This window comes from Dipodomys ordii, unplaced genomic scaffold (genome assembly GCF_000151885.1).
Source record: "Dipodomys ordii isolate 6190 unplaced genomic scaffold, Dord_2.0 Scaffold2, whole genome shotgun sequence".
Lineage (NCBI taxonomy): Eukaryota > Metazoa > Chordata > Mammalia > Rodentia > Heteromyidae > Dipodomys > Dipodomys ordii.
In genome coordinates this window covers 21,849,051-21,868,696 of record NW_012267218.1, presented here as the reverse complement: position 1 = coordinate 21,868,696, position 19,646 = coordinate 21,849,051, and the positions used below count along the sequence as shown (strand labels likewise).

Genomic DNA, 19,646 nt, shown 5'->3' with positions numbered 1-19,646 from the left:
GACAGAGCCCTAGGAAGTTGGTACCATCTTCATGCTTGCTTGCAGATGAGGAAGCTGGTGTTCAGAAAGCTTAGGTAGCACACTCAGGTCACTCAACTGGGCAGTAGCTAGCCAAGATTTGAACCCAGATAAGTGAGTGTCGAAGTCACACTGATCTTCTCAGTACTTGGCTGCCTTTTGGCCTTTGGCTCTTGGTACGTAGCTTAGTGTCCTTGCCATGGTGGAGCCTCAGTGGACATTTCCCGGGGGTTGGGTGATTGGCTTCACCATGTCTACCCTGAGGAAAGCAGCAGGGAAACGGGGCGGGGGGGGGGGCTGATCATTCCTGACCCTTCATGGGCCTGGCTGCCCTAGGAGCTGTGTGCCCGCCAGCCACCTGGCCCTTCAGAGAAGGTGAGGGCGAAGGATGCAGCCTGCTCTTAGGGCACAAGCCAAGGCCACTCCAGCCCTGCCATTAAAAGGCTTAATTAGGCTAGTCATTAAGTTCAATTAGGCATTGGAAACGATTGTCCCCTCCAACCCTGCAGTGCCCTCCAAGAACTGGATCCATTCCCAGGCAACCAGCACTAGTTACTGGTGCCCGGGCAGCCCCTGCCTCTGCTCTGGGGACCGTGACTTCAGTGTGCAGAGGGAGGGGCTTATAGTGCAGCTTTTGACTGAACCCCTTCCTCCCCTTCCTCCCCTGAGATGTCCCTGTGCTTTCATCCTCTGCCTCTCACTGCCCCATTGTGTGCATGCTTTGGACCAAGGTTCTTTGAGGGGTTTGGACTCATCATTTCAGGATTCCTTTTCACCTGTGGCATAGTTTGATGGTGCAAACAACTTGGAAGTTAAGGCAAGGGACAAGGAAAAGCAACACATACAATGCCAAGCCCTGCGTGGGAATCTTTGGAGAAGCATAGGGTGGCATCCAGCAGCCAACTCAGTACCTGTGGGTTCTATTTCTTCACCTTAGTGAAAATTGAGTAGGGCCAGGTGCCAGTGGATCACTTTTATAACCCTGGCTTCTTGGGAAGTAGAAGATTGGCTGTTTGAAGCCACCCCAGGCAAAAAGTTAGCAAGACCCCATCCCAACCAATAGTTGTGCATGCTTATTATACCAGCTATATGGGAGGCAGGAGGATCTCAATTCCAGACTAGCCTGGGCTAGTTCACAAGACTCTAACTCAGCAGAAAAAGCTGGATATAATGTTGTGCAACTGTCATCTCAGCTATGGGAAGAAGTGTAATAGGAGGATCTCAGTACAGACCTGTGTGGGCAAAAGTGGAACTGTCTTGAAAACATCCAGCACAAACAAGGGCTACAGGTATGGTTTATTGGTAAGGTACCTAACAAGCATGAAGCCCTGAGTTCAAGCCCCCATACTGCAAAGAACAACAAAAACCCCAAGATTTCTTAGGCTGAAATAGAGTAGTTACTTGCCATGCCTACAACCCTGGTTTTATCCCCACTGTCCCCAAACGAGTAAGAGCCACTAAGTAGTCTGAAAGGTTTTCACCAACTCAGAAGGCCTATGTGAGCATCTGACACACTTTCTAGGTGGCTGCCAGAAATAGGATGTTTTAGACCTTGAATTACTGCTTCCAAGTAGAACAGTTAGCCTCCAGTGAGGCAGAATAGACTGTCCAGGCTGAGGCTCAGAGGAGGCATGGGTGTAGTGTGTTCAGAATGCGCACAAAACAGGGCTAGAGCTCAGGTTTGCCAAGGGCAGTAGAAGGAGTAGATTGGTAATGGAGGAAGGCCCAAGGGCAGGCTCCTGAGCTGCAGGCCCAACTTCAGTTTTCAGCAAATAAGTGTCACTGAGGTGCTGACAGGTGAGCATAGCACAAGGGTTGCCTTGTCATACACTTAGGAGCAAGATGTGAGTATGTGGGTGGAAAATTCCATTTTCCCCAGAGCAGAATCATCTTTGTAGGATAACTGACCAACCTCTCTCCTGCTGTCTTAATACTCAGCACTTCACCGCAGACACCAGACTCCTGCCCAGCAGACCCCACCTGGTGCTCAGCTCAGGTCTCCACTCAGGTCTCACGCTACATAAATGAGGTTAATGTCAAATCCCACAGGGTTAGGACTCAGCCCCACAAGACTGCAGACACCCTCAACTTCAAATGCCAGCTGCCAGCCTCTGGTACCTTCTTGACCACTGAATGATAATTCCTCTTAGGGTCCCATTAATTTGCTGGCGCAGCTCACAGAACTCAGGGAAACCCTTTGCTTTCCATTGCTGATTTATTGAAATGCATAGTTGAATGGATATAAATGAGCTCTTAGGTGGAGAGAGAGAGATAGTATGAAGGTAGGCAGGGTTTCAAGCCCCATGGAATTGGGCTGCGCTGTTCTCCTGTTATGAGATACATATTGTTCTGGAAACTGTCAGAACCTACTCCTTAAGTGTTTATAGAGGCTTCATACCTGGGCACGAGAATCACTGGGCCTTGGTGTACACTGTCTCACCTCCTCAGAGGTTAGGGGTCAGGGATGAGGGGTTGAGAACTGGGACTAGAAGTTCCAACCCTTCAACCCCACAGACACTTCCTTTGCTTTGGTCACCAGCCCTCCTTCCCCGCCCCTCCACCCCCCCCTCCCGTCCACCCCATCTTGAGGCTCTCCTAGAACCCTTAGCTGGCAGTCTCATGGTATACAGAAAGATCCTCACAACTTGGAAACTCCCAAGAATTTAGTAACTGTGGACTAGGAAACCCGGCATATACTTTCCTACTGTAAATCACGGAAAACCACTCTGAAGGGCTCTCCTATTCTGTTCTGCATAGCCGGAGTCCTCTCTGTAGGCTGTAGATGAAGATGTGGACAGCCTCTGCTCATTTTCTGTCTCAAGTTTGAGACTTTTTCTCTGACAGGTGTTGACTATGTCTCTCATTTGTATGCTGAGAACTGTAGTCCTCTGGTGTTTCCACTTCAAATCATAGCTTTCTGTCTGGAGATCATGTACAAAAATTAACTGTGATTAAGGCTGGGGTTTCCATAGGTTTCTCTTCCCTCCTGGATGAGACAGGGATTGCATTTGCCCCTAGAACCCACTAGACCAGCTGTGGAGTTGGGATTTATCTACCCACAAGTAACAAAACTTCATTAACAAAAGCTTACACAGCAAGGTGTTGGTCTCAGGAAAGAGAGGACCAGAGCTCAGCAACTCACAGTGCAGGCAGGGACAGAGCTCATCCATCTCCCTCCCTACCATTCTTAGTGTGTTGCTGTTGTCACCACAATTATACCTCATAGTTGTGAAATAGTGGTTGCACCTCCAGGTCTCACTTTTGTTTTCCAGGCAGGAAGAATTGGGAATGACTGACAGTAAAAGTGAAGGTCTTGTTTGCAAGTTTGTTGTTTGGAGACAAGGTAGAGAAAGCTCTTTCGGAGCTGCTCCATTTTGTCATTAGTCAGCCTCTCTCCAAGCAAGAGAGGCTAGAATATTTTTTATTAAGCTCAGTTTCATCCTCCTTCTCTCCCCGCTCCCACCCCCACCCCCATTAGAGTTTAACTGAAGAGAGTGGACCAGGAGATGGCTTCGGGGAGGTAGCAAGCCATTTCTGTGGTCTGACCCCATGAAAATTCAGAATCACTGGGTAAGAATGTTCTATTTAAAGATGTCAGGTGACACAGGTGAGCTAAGTAGTGCAGATACAACTTTACTTAATTCCAGAAGCTTCATAGGAGAATCCTTCAGAAAGATTTAAAACTAGAGTAGTTGCTTTTCAGATGGTGATAAACAAAAGCGCCCGAAATGAAGGCAAGGGACCAAGCTATAGAGAAAGTGAAGTAGGAGGTGGGACAAAATGAGAGGCACAAGCTGTGAATGCTGGAGGCTACACTTTGCAGAGAGAGCAGCGGGCAGCTGGGCACAGTGTGTGTGGGAATGGGACCAGTGAGGAAGACAGCATCTCCAGCAGTCGGGAGTAGGAATATTTATAAGAGTGGAGGAAGCCATTGTTGCTACTTCCTGTGTGCTGTGTTCAGTCACACGCTGTGTAACGATGTGTGAGTCAAGGACAGATCTCCTAGCACAGTACTTCCGCACTGCATGTAAGATTGTTTGTGTAAGCGTGCTCTATGATGTCTGCAGAAAGATGAAATCACCTAATGATGCATTGCTCAGTATATATCCTCATCATTAGGCTAGTGCATGAGGGGTCTATGCTTTGCCATAATGAACATACAAATATAAGTAGAGTGTGGTATTCTCATCAGGTTTGCAGTTTCTTTTTTGAGTGGCTTGCTGAAGAGTACACATTTAGAGAATGATAAAACTGACTTGAACGCAACCAGGCCATCTCTCTTAGTTTGTTCGTGCTGCTGTAACAAACACCAGCCAACTTGGGACCATTCAAGAGGTGGGATCAGAAGGATCACAGTTTGAAGCCAGCCTTGGCAAAAGATTAGCAAGATCCTCACCTTAGCAAAAGGAACTAGGTGTGGTGGTACATGTCTGTCATCCCAGCTAGTGGGGGCGGGGGGGGGGCATAGGTAGTAAGATCACAGTTTGAGGTCAGCCCAGGCAGAAGCACAAGGTCCTATGTGAAAACTAACTAAAGCTAAACAGAATTGGAGGTGGAGCTCAAGTGGTAGAGCACCTGCCTAGCAAGTGTGGGGTCCCTAATTCAAACCCGGATTCAAGCTACTGCAAAAGAGAGGAGAGGAGGAAGAAGCTTGGGCAGAACTGGGGAAGAGCCGTGAGCAGGGGAGTCTGGCCCCTCAGCTTGGAGATGGAGAAAATGATGCCTAGGGACATTAAGTGACTCCGAATTATGGAATCTTGGAGTTAGAAAGGCCCTTAAATGTCACCTTGCCCTACAGCCCAAGGTCATGCAGCTAATTAGTGTAATGGAATGTGCCTCACATTCTTGCCTATTCTCAAACCTTGAGAGCTGCACACATTCATCTCAAGTTCATGAAAAGGCCACGCACTGTCCTATTTGTGCAAGAGCGAGTCTGTTAGAATAAAACCGTCTTTACTGCTATCCTCGGGGACCCTCACAGCAATGAGATGTTGATCACATGAAGCAATCTTATTGAACAAAAAAAAAAACTTTTAAGGAAAAAAGTTGCACTCCCCTGAGCCAGCCAGTCTCTGCTAAGGGGGATGGGCTGCCTTGTGGTGTGAGCGGCTGGGGGCCAGGAGGGATGAGGAGAGATGCAGCCATGGGTGGAAATTCTCCCTACAGAAGTCATCTCCTTGTTCTCCCTTTGATGGATTCGAGCTCTCTCAAAAAATAAAATGCATCTGTGAACATCACACCTCCCTTTCCTTTTCTTTTTAGTCCTTTACTGAGAAGGAACTGAAAGCAGTCTGAATAGAAGCAGCTTGGGCATGTGTGAGCATAGATATTTGCAGGAAATGGAGACCCCCCCCATCACCTGATGTCTTTAAGACTGAGTGGGTTTGACTCACACTGCCCCCACCAGGGTTGGTTTCTGGAGCCTCAGCCAGTGTTTTCCATTTTCCTGGGGTCATTATGCAAGACCCTGGTTTGAAGTGCCAGACGCCCTTGGATGGCATTTGCCAGGGATTCACCAGGTCACAGGCGCTGAGTTTTCCAGGGGCCATCACACACAGCTCTGTTCATGGCCTGTGGCAGATGGGATCCTGTGAGGGCAGCAGACCTTTTCTCTGCACACCTCACACTTGGGTGAGGCCGTTTGCATGAGTGTATTTCTGGATACAAAAGAAAAACAATAGGTTCATTACTAAGGAAATCTTTACAGGTTTTTCCATTACCAAGCAGGAAAGTCTCCAGGAGAAGTAAAACATCCATTCCATACAGTAATTGAAAAGGCATTTCCAGTACCTCATATCTATAATCCTAGCTACTCAGGTGGCTGAGATCTGAGGATCGCAGTTGAAAGCCTAAGCAGGAAAGTCCATGACATTCTTATCTTCAATTAACCACCAAAGAGCAGGGAGTGGGGCTGTGGCTTGAGTGGTAGAGCACTAGCCTTGAGAAAAAATAAAGCTCAGAGACAGCACCTAAGGCTCTGAGTTTAAGTCCTAGGACTGGTACCAAGAAGAAAAAAAAAAGCCCACCAAAAATAAACAAAGGAATTGCAATCAAAGTTTTAAGAAGCGCTGAGAAGTTTGTCCTGACTTGCTGTGGTTGCCAGCCTTTCACCCACACAGTGGTGAATCCATGCTCTTCCTTGCACACCAGTCCCTCTGACATGTAAATGTGAAAAGTCAGTGGATGGCTAGGGTGCCACTTATTTCCCTCACCCTTTTAACAAAGAAGCTATGGGCTCAGACTATAATAAAATGAAATGTGTAGCTTTTATAACTGACTGGTTATGTTTGTTTTCCATTTCTTTTAAGTACATTTACTAAAGCAAAAGTAAGAATGTATTTAAAATCTACATGAAGTCTGTACAGAAAGTTCAGAGCAGGAACAGATATCCTGGCCATGGTGGGCAGAAAGGAAACGATGTCCTAGTGCAGTTCCCAGCTGCTCTTTCCTCACTGTTCTTTCTCTAGCAGAGGAATAAACAGTTCCACTCAGCTGCTTTGTGATGGCATTCCACAAGTCTCTGACTCCTGAGTAGCTAGGAATACAAATATGCGTCACTAGTGGCCCACTCTTCACACATAGACTTCTGTGCAGGGCAAGTTTCCTATTAGTCATAGAAATGTCTCTTTATTTGTAGCTAAAAAGAGAAAAAAAAGAACTCAGTGAAAATTAATTTCCAGCCCATAGATCCCTCCTGATCCCTGACCAGTGTCACTGTGTATTTATAGAGCTGATTCCCTGCGCAGCACCATGTGTGAGTCTGCCCACCGGCCCAGCCAGCTCTGATGCCATCCTTACTTTCAGCCACTACCTTGCCTGCATTTCAGCCTCACCAGGTCCCCTGTTGTTTTCTGCACACACCTGGCCCACTCCAGTGACCCCTGTTTAACAAGCGTATCTCTCCCTTGGCAAGTCTTCCAGAAAACCTCCCCAGATTCCTCTACCAAGAGCCACTAGTTTGCTCTTTGGTGACAGTTTGCTTACATCAGCCTTGCTTGTCGTGGGAAGTTAATCACAGTGGAACCAGCAGCACAAACCAGGCAACTGAACGTGAACATAGGGAGATTGTTTTAGGTTTCCATAGCCACCTAACAGCCTCAGTGTGGTATGGGGTCTCTCAGATCCTGAAGTATGAGTTGAAGGAAGTATTAGTGTTATTTCTATTATGTTCTTCCAGGAAATTGTAAAATACTGAGCAAACAATCCTCAATTCCTAGCACCTTGAAGTAAAACTTTCTGGAGTAAAACTGTATTCAGTTGAGATACTTAAAGACTAGATGCTGAACTCTCTGCCACCTTTTCTTGATATTAAACATATACGCACATAATGTGGTTCCATAACTGTTGATAGTTATTAAAACTTTTTTTATTTTATTCTATTTAAGTGGTTATACAAAGGAGTTGGCGTTTAGCAGATCAGTTTATGAATATAATGCATCTTGATCACTGTCACCCTTTTCAACATTCTCACCCATCTAAAACTTTTTTTTAGTGTTTGGATTTATTTTTATCTTGTGGTGAACTTCCTTAGGAGTTTTTAATTTTGCCAGCAGGGGGCAGACTACACTCAGGAATTGCCGTGTAGTTTACCACCTTCAAAAGGACAAGGCTTGCTAGGACACACTATGAACTATGCTGGCTAAATGCTATCGAATATGGCAGAACCTCAAAGTGCTCAAACTTGGATGCCACCACTACCACCCCTTCTTTCTGTTCTGTCACTTAAACTCAGCCTGAGATTTTTTGTTCAAGACTATTGCTGTACCATTTAAGCCACAACTCCTCTTCTAGCTTTTTGGTAGTTTTATTGGAGATAAAAAGTCTTACAGATTTTCCTGCCTGGGCTGGCTTCGAATGGCCATCCTCAGGTCTCCGCCTCGTGAATAGCTACGAATACAAGTATGAGTCACCAGTGCCTGCCTCTTGCCTGTCTTTCTAAGGAGGAAGGATATATAATAGCAAACTAATCTGTACTGGATGCCCAACACCTGAATGGCAAGAAGTAGGAACTGAGGAGAAAGGATGGGCAGTCTAGCTATCAGAAAAGATTAAAGTGAGAAATCAGAAATCTCAAGGCAAACCTTGAAGTAGTTTGGTGCTGGTTTAGGGTTAGCATGGTCCTCCTGTTCCCCTAGCCAATTTTCCTTTAGGAGCTTGGCTTTTGGCTGCAGAATTTCATCTTTTTACAACAGAGCTAGATGAATGTCCTCCTGTAGTTTGTTTGTCTCATTGCAACAAGTTGTAGTAGCTAGTGTTTGTCCAGACCCTTCTCCTTCCTCCTTGGTCAGAAGCCGTGCTGTGTGAGGGGTGAGCTGCTGGTGGGCCTTGCTCTGGGCCAGCTATGTTCTCGTGCTTGTGCTCAGTAGTGCTTGGTTCTTCATGGAGCCTATTCAGTCTTGGAGCAGCGAGGTGAATCTAGGGTCTGGTGTGGGCTATGGATATTAACTAGCTTCAAGGACACTTCTCCCCATTTATCCCAGTTATGTCCCCTGCTAAAATAGGTTAACGGTGTCTAATTAACCACTGAACATTGTCATGCTGCATAAAGATAGCATCCTGGCTCTCCTCTGAGCCACGGTACTTTATCTCCATTTAGATCAGCGCAGTGTTCCATTAGGCACGAGAGGAACATTTCAGCTGAGGTGATGTTTGAGTCAGGGCTGTTTTCAGCCTCTTCTCAGAACCCGGAAGCAGCACTTGAGGCTTGGGTCTGGTGGCAGAGGGACTGAAGTTTTTTTCTGAGCCTCTTTCCTAGGAGCATGCAGTCAGAGTCCCTGAAGTTGGAGTCATAGCCACTCACTGATCGTGCCTTTTGTGTGTGTCTTGATCATGATGGCCAGACCAGGTCCCTGATGCAGTCAGAGGACAGCAAGGACAGATTCTGCAGGCAGGTGGGCAGGGTTTTCCACCTCACAGCCTCCTGGGCCTCATGTAGACCAGTCACAGGACAAACTATGGGATCAGACTTGTCCTCAGCCGACTAGAAGAATGTCTTCATGGTCTCTGAATGCCAAAGAAAGAGGTTGCATGCAAGCAAAAGAAATGTCAAAGAGAGGGAGTGTGGAGGGGAAGGGTCTTTTTTTTTTCTTCTTCAGTAATATAAGCTGTTGGGTTATAAATAAACTTATATAATAACACACTAAACAATTAAAGCAGTGCTAACTAACCATCAGCTGTAGCCCTGCAATAAGCTGAAATTTCCATTGAATATCGCCATCCATGGAAAGGATTATTTGGATTTGAAGCAGAGACTATGGGAGGACATTTCTGTGTGTATAGGGCTGCCACGGCTCTGTCAGAAAGAGTTATAAACGGGGCTTTGCAGCCCCACAGCCCCAGCTTACATCCCAGCACTACTGCTTTCCTGGTGGTGTGGCCTTTGGCAAGTTACCATACCTGTCTTGAGCTCCAGTCTCCTTACCTGTAAAACAGTGAATTAAATGAGATAACATGATCATATATATTTGTTATATGTCATTATAATAAAAGCAACATATAAATAATATACTGTTAGTTCTCAGTGCCTAGTGAACTCAGTAAATGCTGACAGATGCTATCCTCAGCCCTCACCCTTTCTATGTTGCTTTTTTGGTGTTTTTTTTTTAATTACAAACTACATTAATTGAAATGTTGCCTTATTTATTATGAATTAGGTGAGAGTGTTTTATATAGCTCTGTATTTCTTTTTTTTTTTCTGTTTATTTGGTGCTAAGGAATTGAACCCAGGGCCTCATGCATGCAAGACAAGCGCTCTACCACTGAGCCACCTTCCCAGCCCCACGTTGCTTTTTTGGAAGAGCTGTTGAGACCCTGGGAATGGGATATTTCCCTTGAGGTCAAAGACTGGGCATGGTGGCTCAAGCCTGTAATCTCAACTACTCTAGAAGTGTAAATGGAAGATTGAGGTCCCAGGCCAACTTGAGAAAAATGAGCAAGACTCTATCTCAACAACAAGCTAGGCATAGTGGCACATATTTGTGATCCTAACTATTAAAGAAGGGATATTATAGTCCAGAACCACCATAGTAAAATTGTATTTGAAAGACAAACTAAAAGCAAAAGGGCTAGGCTATGACTCAAGTGGTAGTGCTCCTGAGTTCAATCTCTAGTACCAGGGGTTGTTGGAGGGATGGGCTGTGATCAAATCCAGGAGGAAAAATGAAAACTAAGTTCAGGTCAGAGAAAAGCCAGGATGAAAACCAGGAAGGAACTGGGCTCCAGTGGTTCACACCTTATTCCTAGCTACTCAGGAGGCTGAGATCTGAGGATTACAGTTAGAAGCCAGCCTGGGCAGGAAAGTCCATGAGACTCTTATCTCCAGTTAACCAGCAAAAAGCCAGAATTGTAGCTGTGGCTCAAGTGGTAGACTGCTAGCCTTGAGCAAAAAAGTTTAGGGACAGTACCAAGTCCCTGAGTTCAAGCCCTAGTATTCTGTTCCAAAGAAAGGGGAAGGAAGGGAAGGGGAGGAGAGGGAAAGGAAAGGAGAGAGAGAACAAACAAGAGGGAACTGCTGAGCTGAGAGACTGGGCTTTAAATGAAGGTGGGAATAGAAAGACAACTTTAAAGACATACCCAAAGCTAAGCATAGTGGTGCATGCCTGTAATCCCAGGTACTTTGGAGATAGAGGTCAGAGGATCTCAAGTTTGAAGCTAGCCCTGCACAATTGGTGAGACTCTATCTCAAAGACAAAGTATGTAAAACCGCAAAGACTGGGGTCTGGCTTAAGTAATAGAGCTTTGCACGAGAAGTATGTGTTTAAAGAGTGCCAGTGGCTTTTGACAATTGTTTCTATTTGCAAAGTACCACGAAGAGATGGTGTGATTTCCCTTTGCCAAGCCACAGTCTAGATAGAGACCTTCACCAGCAGGGAGGGAAGACACCTATGCGTCCTTACTCCTGTTACCTGCGAGTCCACAAGGCAGGAGGTGAGGAAGGATGTTTACTCTTGTCCAAAGGCAGAGGTTCAGCGCATGATGGAGGGTCTCTTAAAAAGGAACCTGGCATTTCATTTACTTTTCAAGGTGCTGGTTCAGCAACCTCGGAGCTTTCCATTTTGCATAGTGAACATGTGGCCCTAATACAATCTGAATTTCTCTGGCCTGCTGTGGTGGCAAGTTTCTGGGCTCCCGCTTGATTTGTACTCTGGCGTGAGTCTCAGGAACTCAGCTCAGGCATCCGGGCTTCCCCCTGTGGGCCTTTCAGCCCCCCTAGCCATTGCCTCCTCATCTCACCCTCCAGGTCAAGTTGACGTTCATTAACACTGCCAGCAGAAGCAAGGAGGCACCTCGGGAGAAGGCAGGCAGGTTTCTGTTTTGCTGCTTAGCAACTAGAGTGTCCAGCTTCAGATCTGGAATAAGGTTGGGGCACTGATTCTCATAGCTGTGACTAGGGCCCATTTCTAGAAATTACTACCTCAGGGGGCCTATCACATGGCCATTGATGAAGCCTTGCAAGTGTGATTCTGTCATGTGCCACTAGTTTAAGAATTACCTGTTTAAAAGATTCTTTCCAGCTTTCAATTCTCCAAACTGTCTTCTACAAGTAGGGAGAGTCAAGAAGGGACTGTCTGCAGGGGAAACACAAACAGAGGTCTGGGTGCTCTAGGGCTGGCTTGAGAGCAGTGTGTTTGGGCCGAGGGTGCCGAGGGTGTGAGTCAGAGAAGAGGACCTGGTTTCAGCTGTACCACTAACTAGCTATGTGATCTACCTCTCATTGCATAGTAAATGGTACTCCTAAATACACATGTCTCTTCCCAGAGCTCAACGGGAGAGTAGTGTTGATAGGTGTGGAAGTCGTTAGAGAGTTGACAAGTACTGTCGGTGTGAGGTGGCCTCACAAGTATTATGTCCATCACCAGGTTCCCAGCTCTCTGTTAGCCCTTTCTGGAAACAAAGCTCAAGGCCCCTGGGCAGTGGTGGATGGGGATGCCTGGGGCCATGCCGAGCTCATCTCTGCAGATTGCGTGCCTCAGTGCTGGGACCCACCCACAGGCCCCAGCAACCACAGCTTCTTCTCCTCAGTTAGGAAAGGTGTGTCTGTGTGGGGAATATTAATCAGAATATTATCTTAGCCTCTGCCCCAACGATCTGTGAGAGATAGGACCTCAGCCCTAAATCCTCTGTTTACATACTCTGATGGGCTGTTGTAGACCACTGTGTTTTATCTTTCTGTTTGTTTTCTTGTTTGTAACCTGTCATTAGCAATTTAAAATACATATTATTATGATAGGTTTTATATGTGTGTATGTATGTATGCAAAAGCAAGGAGTTTCCATAATACTTAAACCATTTGAAATATACTTCTTTTCTATGCTTTAAAAAATAAAGACCAAGGGGCGCTGCAGCTCAAGTGGTAGAGCGTTCACCTTGAGCTGAAGAGCTGAGGGACAGCGCCCAGGCCCAGAGTTCAAGCCCCACGACCGACAAAAAAAATAAAATAAAATAAAGACCAAGCCGGGCGCTGGTGGCTCACGCCTGTAATCCTAGCTACTCAGGAGGCTGAGATCTGAGGATGGCGGTTCAAAGCCAGCCCGGGCAGGAGAGACCGTGAGACTCCTATCTCCAATAAACCGCCAGAAAACCGGAAGTGGCGCTGTAGCTCAAGTGGTAGAGCGCTTGCTTTGAGCTGAAGAGCTGAAGGACAACACCCAGGCCCAGAGTTCAAGCCCCACGACAGACAAAAAAATAAAATAAAATAAAGACCAAGAAAGAAAAAAGAAATAAAGAAGAAAGGATAATAGCAGTGTGCTCCCCTGATCTCATAGATCCCTAGTGGGTCATGACCTGTAATCTAAGAAACATTGTGCTAGATTTAGGGTCTTCTGGGCTCTGTGTCATTGTGCTTCCTGAAATGCCTTTGGGGACCAGATAGATAAAGAGAACTGTGCAGAGGATTTTCTTGTAGAGTATCTTCTTGGGATACATACGTGAATTATTGCATATTCATATTGCTTTGGAGACAGACCCCTCTACCAGGTCTCTTCCCCTTTAGTCTTGGCTTTCTCACATTCATTCTCACTGTGCAGAGTAGGAATTAACCTGCTTGTCTTCTGTCACCTTTCAGAAAACTTACAGTGTAGACTCAGTGACTGAAAACTAGTCTTGGGCCTCAATGGAAGGGAGTTCCCGGACCACCTGAACTCAGGCTTCTCTTTGCAGTTCCATTGTGCCAGACTTTTTGCTGAAAGAATCCAGATATCTGGACTTTGGTACAAAAGCTCCCAGTTGTGGCAGTGAATTCATGTTCAAAAGAATATACAGTAGTGTGGTCCAGGTCAAACTCCACAAGGCTCCAAAGTGGCCAGTTTTCTATCCATGACCCAGAGCAGGAATAGGGGCTTCGTCCCACTAAGTTTTGCTTCTCATAAGCAAAAGGTACCCCCAAACCTATCATTTCTGAGAGGGTAGAGGGTGGGAATGCAAGAATGAACTCAAGAAAGAGCGCCCGCACAAGCACGCCACCTGAGGGCATCCTGCTGCCTTGCTTAGGGCTGCCATTTTGTTCTCTCTCTTTCCTCTGGTGGATGGTAACCGAAGTTCTTGAGTTCTCACTAAGAGGAGAGAAAAGAATAGGGGCTGTGCAGCAATTAATCAGAATATTAAACTTGCCCCATTTGGGTATCAAGTTGATAAATAACAATTTGCTCTCCCCTCCAAATAACACTATCATTCTTTCCTTCAGACAGAACCATATTGCTCAGGAAAGGAGTGACTACATGCTAGCAGGGATATATTTTGGTATACAATGAGGGCATTGGTCTGGTCTGGTCTGCCCAGACTCTTTGGTCTTGTTCTTCTCTTGCCCATTTTTATCCAGGCACTGCTGCCCATGGTGACATATTGGTTGAGTCATTTGAACAGTGGGTTTGTAGAATTACATACTGACAAGGACAGTTAGATACAGTGATCCCTGGGCATGAGAGGAAATAAGACAAAGGGCCTACCATCATCCTCCTACCCAGACACGGCCTCAGTAGTCAGTCTGCATTCATAGTCCTTGGACGTAGAACAGGCATCAGAATGGGACATCACTAAATTACTGAAAAGTATTCTATTTATAATTTCAAATGTTTAAAATTATTTTAACCGATGGACAATTAATGTATGGTTAGACTCTTGTAGGGCATAACTTATATCTTGTAGAAATCAGTGGCTGGCTCCACTGCAGCTCTTATTGGTAAGGCCATTGTCAAGGGCCTTGGAGAGCACCCTACTGCTAGGCCATATGACATTGACACCACCCTTTACCTCTGCCTGTCATGGTGGTAGATTTCAACAACAACTGTAATAATAACTCCCTTATTGTGGGAATTTTTAGACATAAAGAAATGTAATCACTGGGCTGGGAAGGTGGCTCAGTGGTAGAGTGCTTTCCTTGCATGCATGTGTCCCTGGGTTCAATTCCTCAGCACCACATAAAGCAGAAAAAGCTGGAAGTGGTGCTATGACTCAAGTGGTAGAACACTAGCCTTGAGGTGAAGAGTACCCAGGCCCAGAGTTCAGGCACCACAACAGATACACACACAAAAAAAAAAAAAAGAAAAAGAAATATAAACACCATGTACCCCCAAACCCAACTAACCGCAATCAACAATTGCCAGTCTTATTTAGACTTTCCATCAGTACTTTTCAAAATGTCAGTAGTGACCTTCATAGATTAGAATTGCCTGGGAATTTGTTTAAAATATATCATTCTGTACTGAGGGTGTGGTTCAGTGGTAGAGTACCCTGCCTAGCATGGGTGAGGGCCTGGGTTTAATCCTCAACATCTCAAATAGTAGTGATGATGATGGTGATGATAATGATCATGAGGATGCTGACAGTAACTGTGACATAAAAGTACATAGTCATTGTCTGCCTCTTCTTCATATCAGCTGATTCAGAAATCAATTACTGCAAGCCCAGCATCCTGGTTCTCATAGAATGTCTTAGGCTCATCCTTTACCCAGTGCTGGCCATGTGGTCTGTGGTCCTTCATGCAGATGAGACAGAAGAGCACTGGCTGAGACTGCAGCCTAAACCACATGGCCAGCGCCTCCTCTTTTGCTCCTGGGAAGCTATATGTGCTGATAACTAACAGCACAAAATAAGACCCAGAGCCTCTGCTATAAGAAAATATTCTGCTAATGGTCCCATTCATGATATCTACTTGAATTTCAAGTTTCATGCTAAATCTGCACTGAAACTCAACGATTTAATTTGGGGTTACACTGATATAAAGTTGTAAGCAGGCTCTACTGTGTCTCTAGTTCATTTGTTCTGGTTATGGGTCCGTAAGGAGGGATTCAGGCAAATCAAGCCCTTGGTATGTTATAGTTTACCCCCACAGTTCTCATTCCTCAAGATCCTACCGTGATACATGACACTCATAAGTTCTCATAAACTTCACCTTCTTTTCTTTTTTTTCAGATTGGTCAAGAAAGCTCCGGAAGAGATAGAAGAGTATGTTTCCAGTGATCTTAACTATCCTTTGGTGACCTTGCTCAGCTATTTCAGTCTTGGTGGTCATTCTCTTCAGCCTAGTTGAACACAGTATTAAAGAATAAGTATAATTTGGCGCTAGAATTATGCATAGTGAAGCCAGAGCTTGGGTAATGCTCCTAAACTGAAGGTCTGGACTCTGGCATCAATGTCTGTGTCATATTCTCACCATGTAGGGTTTTTTTTTGTTGTTGTTGTTGTCTTTTGACATGGGGCCTGAACTCTGGGCCTGGGCACTGTCCCTCAGCTCTTCAGCTCAAGGTTAGTGCCCTACTTCTTGAGCCACAGCACCACTTTTAGCTTTTTTCTGCTTATGTGGTGCTGAGGAATTGAACCCAGGACCTCATGCATGCTAGGCAAAGCACTCTACCACTGAGCCATCTTCCCAGCCCCACCATGTAGCTTTTAAAATGGTACATCCAGGTATTGAGGTAATGATTTGTTTTTTCTGCTATAATAATACAGATTTCCAGAGCATGCCAGGCCTTCACCTAAGATTTATATCAAAAAAAAATAAAGGGAAAGAAGGCTTATAGGTTCAGGTGGTAGTAAAGGCAGGGCCACCCAGTCTTCTACCTCCAGGAGCAGGAGGAGTATTTTTGTCATAGTCTGTGTGATGATTCCCCGTAGAATGGTTTGTTGAATGCCAGGGCAGGCACCATGGTAAACTCATTTATCAAATTAGATTTGACCAAGAGCATAGAGGAAGAGAGGTCAAGAAACATTTTTATCTTGGGAAAAGAATGGGTACGGTAAAAACGGAGGCTCTTCTTTCTGGGTTTGAAACTCATTTTTTTCCCTCCTTTTTTTCTTTTTTGGGGTCAGTCGTCGCCTCAGACAGAAGAGCCTGTACGGATCAGATGATGGAGGAGGTAAGATGCCCTAGAGTTAGTCCAGAGGTCTTCCAGAGGCCTCTGAGCCTCCTGAAGATTCCATGAGCTACAGCTAAGGTATCATTTTCTGTAGCCCAACTCAACATTTGCAGTGGTCTCGCCATATGTCACCCTTCACACATGACTTACCCCATTTTCACTGTATATGAATGTTTAGAATGCATTATGCAGTATGAATCATATGTTATATATTGTAGAACTCATTTCTAGAATTAACTTTGCTCAGAGAATTACTTGGTTGGCTAGTAAAGGCTGCTTCTTTGAACTCAGAATGTCCAGTAGGCAGGGGCCTCCCAGCATGACTCCCTCATACTCAGCTTTGAAAATGCCTGTAAGGAAACCTACTTGTTCCCTTAGTAGAGTCACAGGTTTGGGTTGTTTTTCAAACAAAATAAAAATGCATTGACGCATGAACCTGGGAAGACCAAGAATAGGAGAGAATGAAGAAAGGGTTGACCTTGATCAAGATGCATTGTGCTCATAACCTTACCTATGAAATTACAATCTATTTATACAACTTAACAATAAAATTTAAGGGGTGGGGAAGGTGGCTTAGTGGTAAAGTGCTTGCCTAGCATGTATGAAGCCCTGGGTTTGATTCCTTAGTACCACATATGTAGAAAAGGCTAGAAGTGGTGCTGTGGCTCAAGTGATAGAGTGCTAGCCTTGAGCAAAAGCAGATCAGGGACAGTGCCCAGGCCCTGAGTGAAAGCCCCAGGACTGGTAAAAAAAAAAAATAATAAAATTTAAAAAGTAGAGACTCTAGGGCTAGACACAGTGGCTTATATCTTAATTCCAGCTATTTGGGAGGTAGAGATTGGAAAGACCATGGTTTGGTGATCCATGTCCAGGCAGAAAATTAGTGAAAACACCCCTACCCATCTCAACAAATAATAAGTCAGGTGTAGTGACACCCACCTGTGACCCATCTGTATTAGAAGCCTTAGGTAGGAGAATCCAGGTCCAAGCAGGCCTTGGGCAAAAATGTAATTCTCCCTAAAAGTAAGCTAAAAAGCCAGAAAGGCTAGAGATGGCTCAAATGATAAGGCCTTGAATTCTCATCCAGGCACCAGTGGCTCACTCCTGTCATCCTAGCTACCCAGAAAGGCCTTGAATTCTCATCCTCAATGCTACTTTAAAATAGTAGTCTCAGCCAGGCACAGTGGCTCACTCCTGTAATCCTCGCTACTCAGAATGATGAGATCTGAGGATCATAGTTAAAAGCCAGCCTAGGGGCTGGGAAGGTGGCTCAGTGGTAGAGCGCTTGCCTTGCATGCATGAGGCCCTGGGTTCGATTCCTCAGCACCACATAAGCAAAAAGAAAAAAGCCAGAAGTGGTGCTGTGGCTCAAGTGGTAAAGCGCTAGCCCTGGGCTGAAGAGCTGAGGAACAGCGCCCAGGCCCAGAGTTCAGGCCCCACCACCGGACCCAAAAAAAAAAAAACCAGCCTAAACAGGAAAGTCCATGAAACCCTTTACCTCCAATTAGCCACCAAAAAGCCACAAGTAGAGATGTGACTCAAATGATAGAGCACTAACCTTGAGCACAAAAGCTCAGTGACAGCACTCATAGTTCAAGCCCCAGTACTGGAACAAAACAATGTAGTCTGTGGAAGCAGGAGATTGAAAACAGAAACAATTTCCTGTTTCTGTTTAACCATTGTCTTTTGGTGCAGTGCAGGGCTGGATGGCATAGTGACCTCCTCTTTCAGCTCTCAGCAATTGGGCTCACTTCCACCTTTTACAAGGGCTGTGGCCCTTTACATCCTGGGGTCCAGTTTTGACAGAACTGAATAACTCAAAACCAGAGGAATAATAAATCCTTCTGGCCAACCAGAAAGTGTTTTTATTCCTAAAGGACAAGCTGAGTTGAGCCACTTCTAGCCAGGGGCGATCAGAGACTTAATTCTGCAAGTGTAGCAATCTGGATGATCTGAGAGCTCCGAGTTTAAGGGTAATTGCTCAATTTTCTATCCATGTCAACAGGGAAAATAGGTGAAAGTGGCTGAACACAGCCAAGCAATGAGGCTGGAAGACACGTGGGCTGTTGATGGAATTAGAAATATGCTATCTCTAGAGAGCTATCTCTCCATCACCCCCGTGTCTCTCCCATTCTCTGTTCATATCTGTCTCCAGGTTTTCTCTCTTTCAGGCTGTTTCTCATACTTTGTTTAACCCTTCTATCCTCCATACTTATAACTGGCCAGCTCAGGTCCACTGAGCCTTTTCAACTTTAATGAGGAGAAAGAAAAAGTGAAAGGAATTCTTTCAAAAAAGATAAAAGAGAGCTGGGTTCTGGAGGCTCACTCTTGTAATCCTAGCTACACAGGAGGCTGAGACATTAGAATTGCAATTTGAAGCTAGCCTAGACAGGAAAGTCTGTGAGATTCTTATCTCCAATTAAACATTTAAAAAAGCTAGAAATGGAACTGTGGCTTACTTGGTAGAGCACTAGCCTTGAGCCTTGAGCAAAAAAACTCAGGGACAACATTCAGACCCTAAGTTCAAGATATAGGACTGGAACAAAAAAGAAAAGACAAGAAAAGATTAAAGGAGACTTTAAAAAAATTACTTTATTGTTGTTTTAGAGGTGGTATACAGCAGTTACCTTATATATGTCAGGTATAAGTACATTACTTCTCTTTTGCTTAGTATCATCTGTTCCTCGTTCTCTCATTCCCTCCCTCCCATCTCCACCCATGTGTTGCATGGTTCACATTCATCAATGTCCAGTGCAGTCAGTGTGCTCTGCTGCTGCACATTTTCACTCATTTTCCACTGATTCTATGCCCTTCCCGCATGTGTATATACCGCATATGAGGTAAAGAATACATTGTCATCCAAAAAAATGATAAAGACAGATTAAGAAAAGGTCCTTTGTTTCCTTAGCTTTAGAGTTTGTTTCAATATGTATATTATTATATGTACATAGGAAGAGGTGCTTGGGTATTACAACTTGGTGCTTTTCTCCTAAGACTATCCTCTTTTGGTCTCACTGTACATGGGTGACTAGAATCCTGTATACTTGGTGATATCCCATTGTGTTTTCAATCTAACTTCTTCATATCAGGGAGAACATGCTGATCTTGGCTTACCTTGCTCAACATGATTTGTTCTAGTTTTTCCATTTCCCCGTGAATTTCATTTTATCCTTTCTAATGACTGTGTAAAATTCCACGGTATATAAGTACCACATTTTTTGGATTCATTCATCTATTGTGGGGCATCTAGGTTGTTTCTGAATCTTGGCTACTGTG

General features: G+C 45.0%; 1 protein-coding gene across 1 annotated transcript in view; it reads left to right on the top strand.

Moving 5' to 3' along the window:
- The window catches only part of Ift43 (intraflagellar transport 43), a 75,309-nt gene that overhangs the window by 40,339 nt on the left and 15,324 nt on the right, over positions 1 to 19,646 (top strand). Inside the window, exons 4-5 of the mRNA XM_013014188.1 lie at positions 15,427 to 15,459; positions 16,324 to 16,370. Of these exons, the coding sequence (XP_012869642.1) occupies positions 15,427 to 15,459; positions 16,324 to 16,370 (80 nt within the window). The remainder of the gene's footprint in view (positions 1 to 15,426; positions 15,460 to 16,323; positions 16,371 to 19,646) is intronic.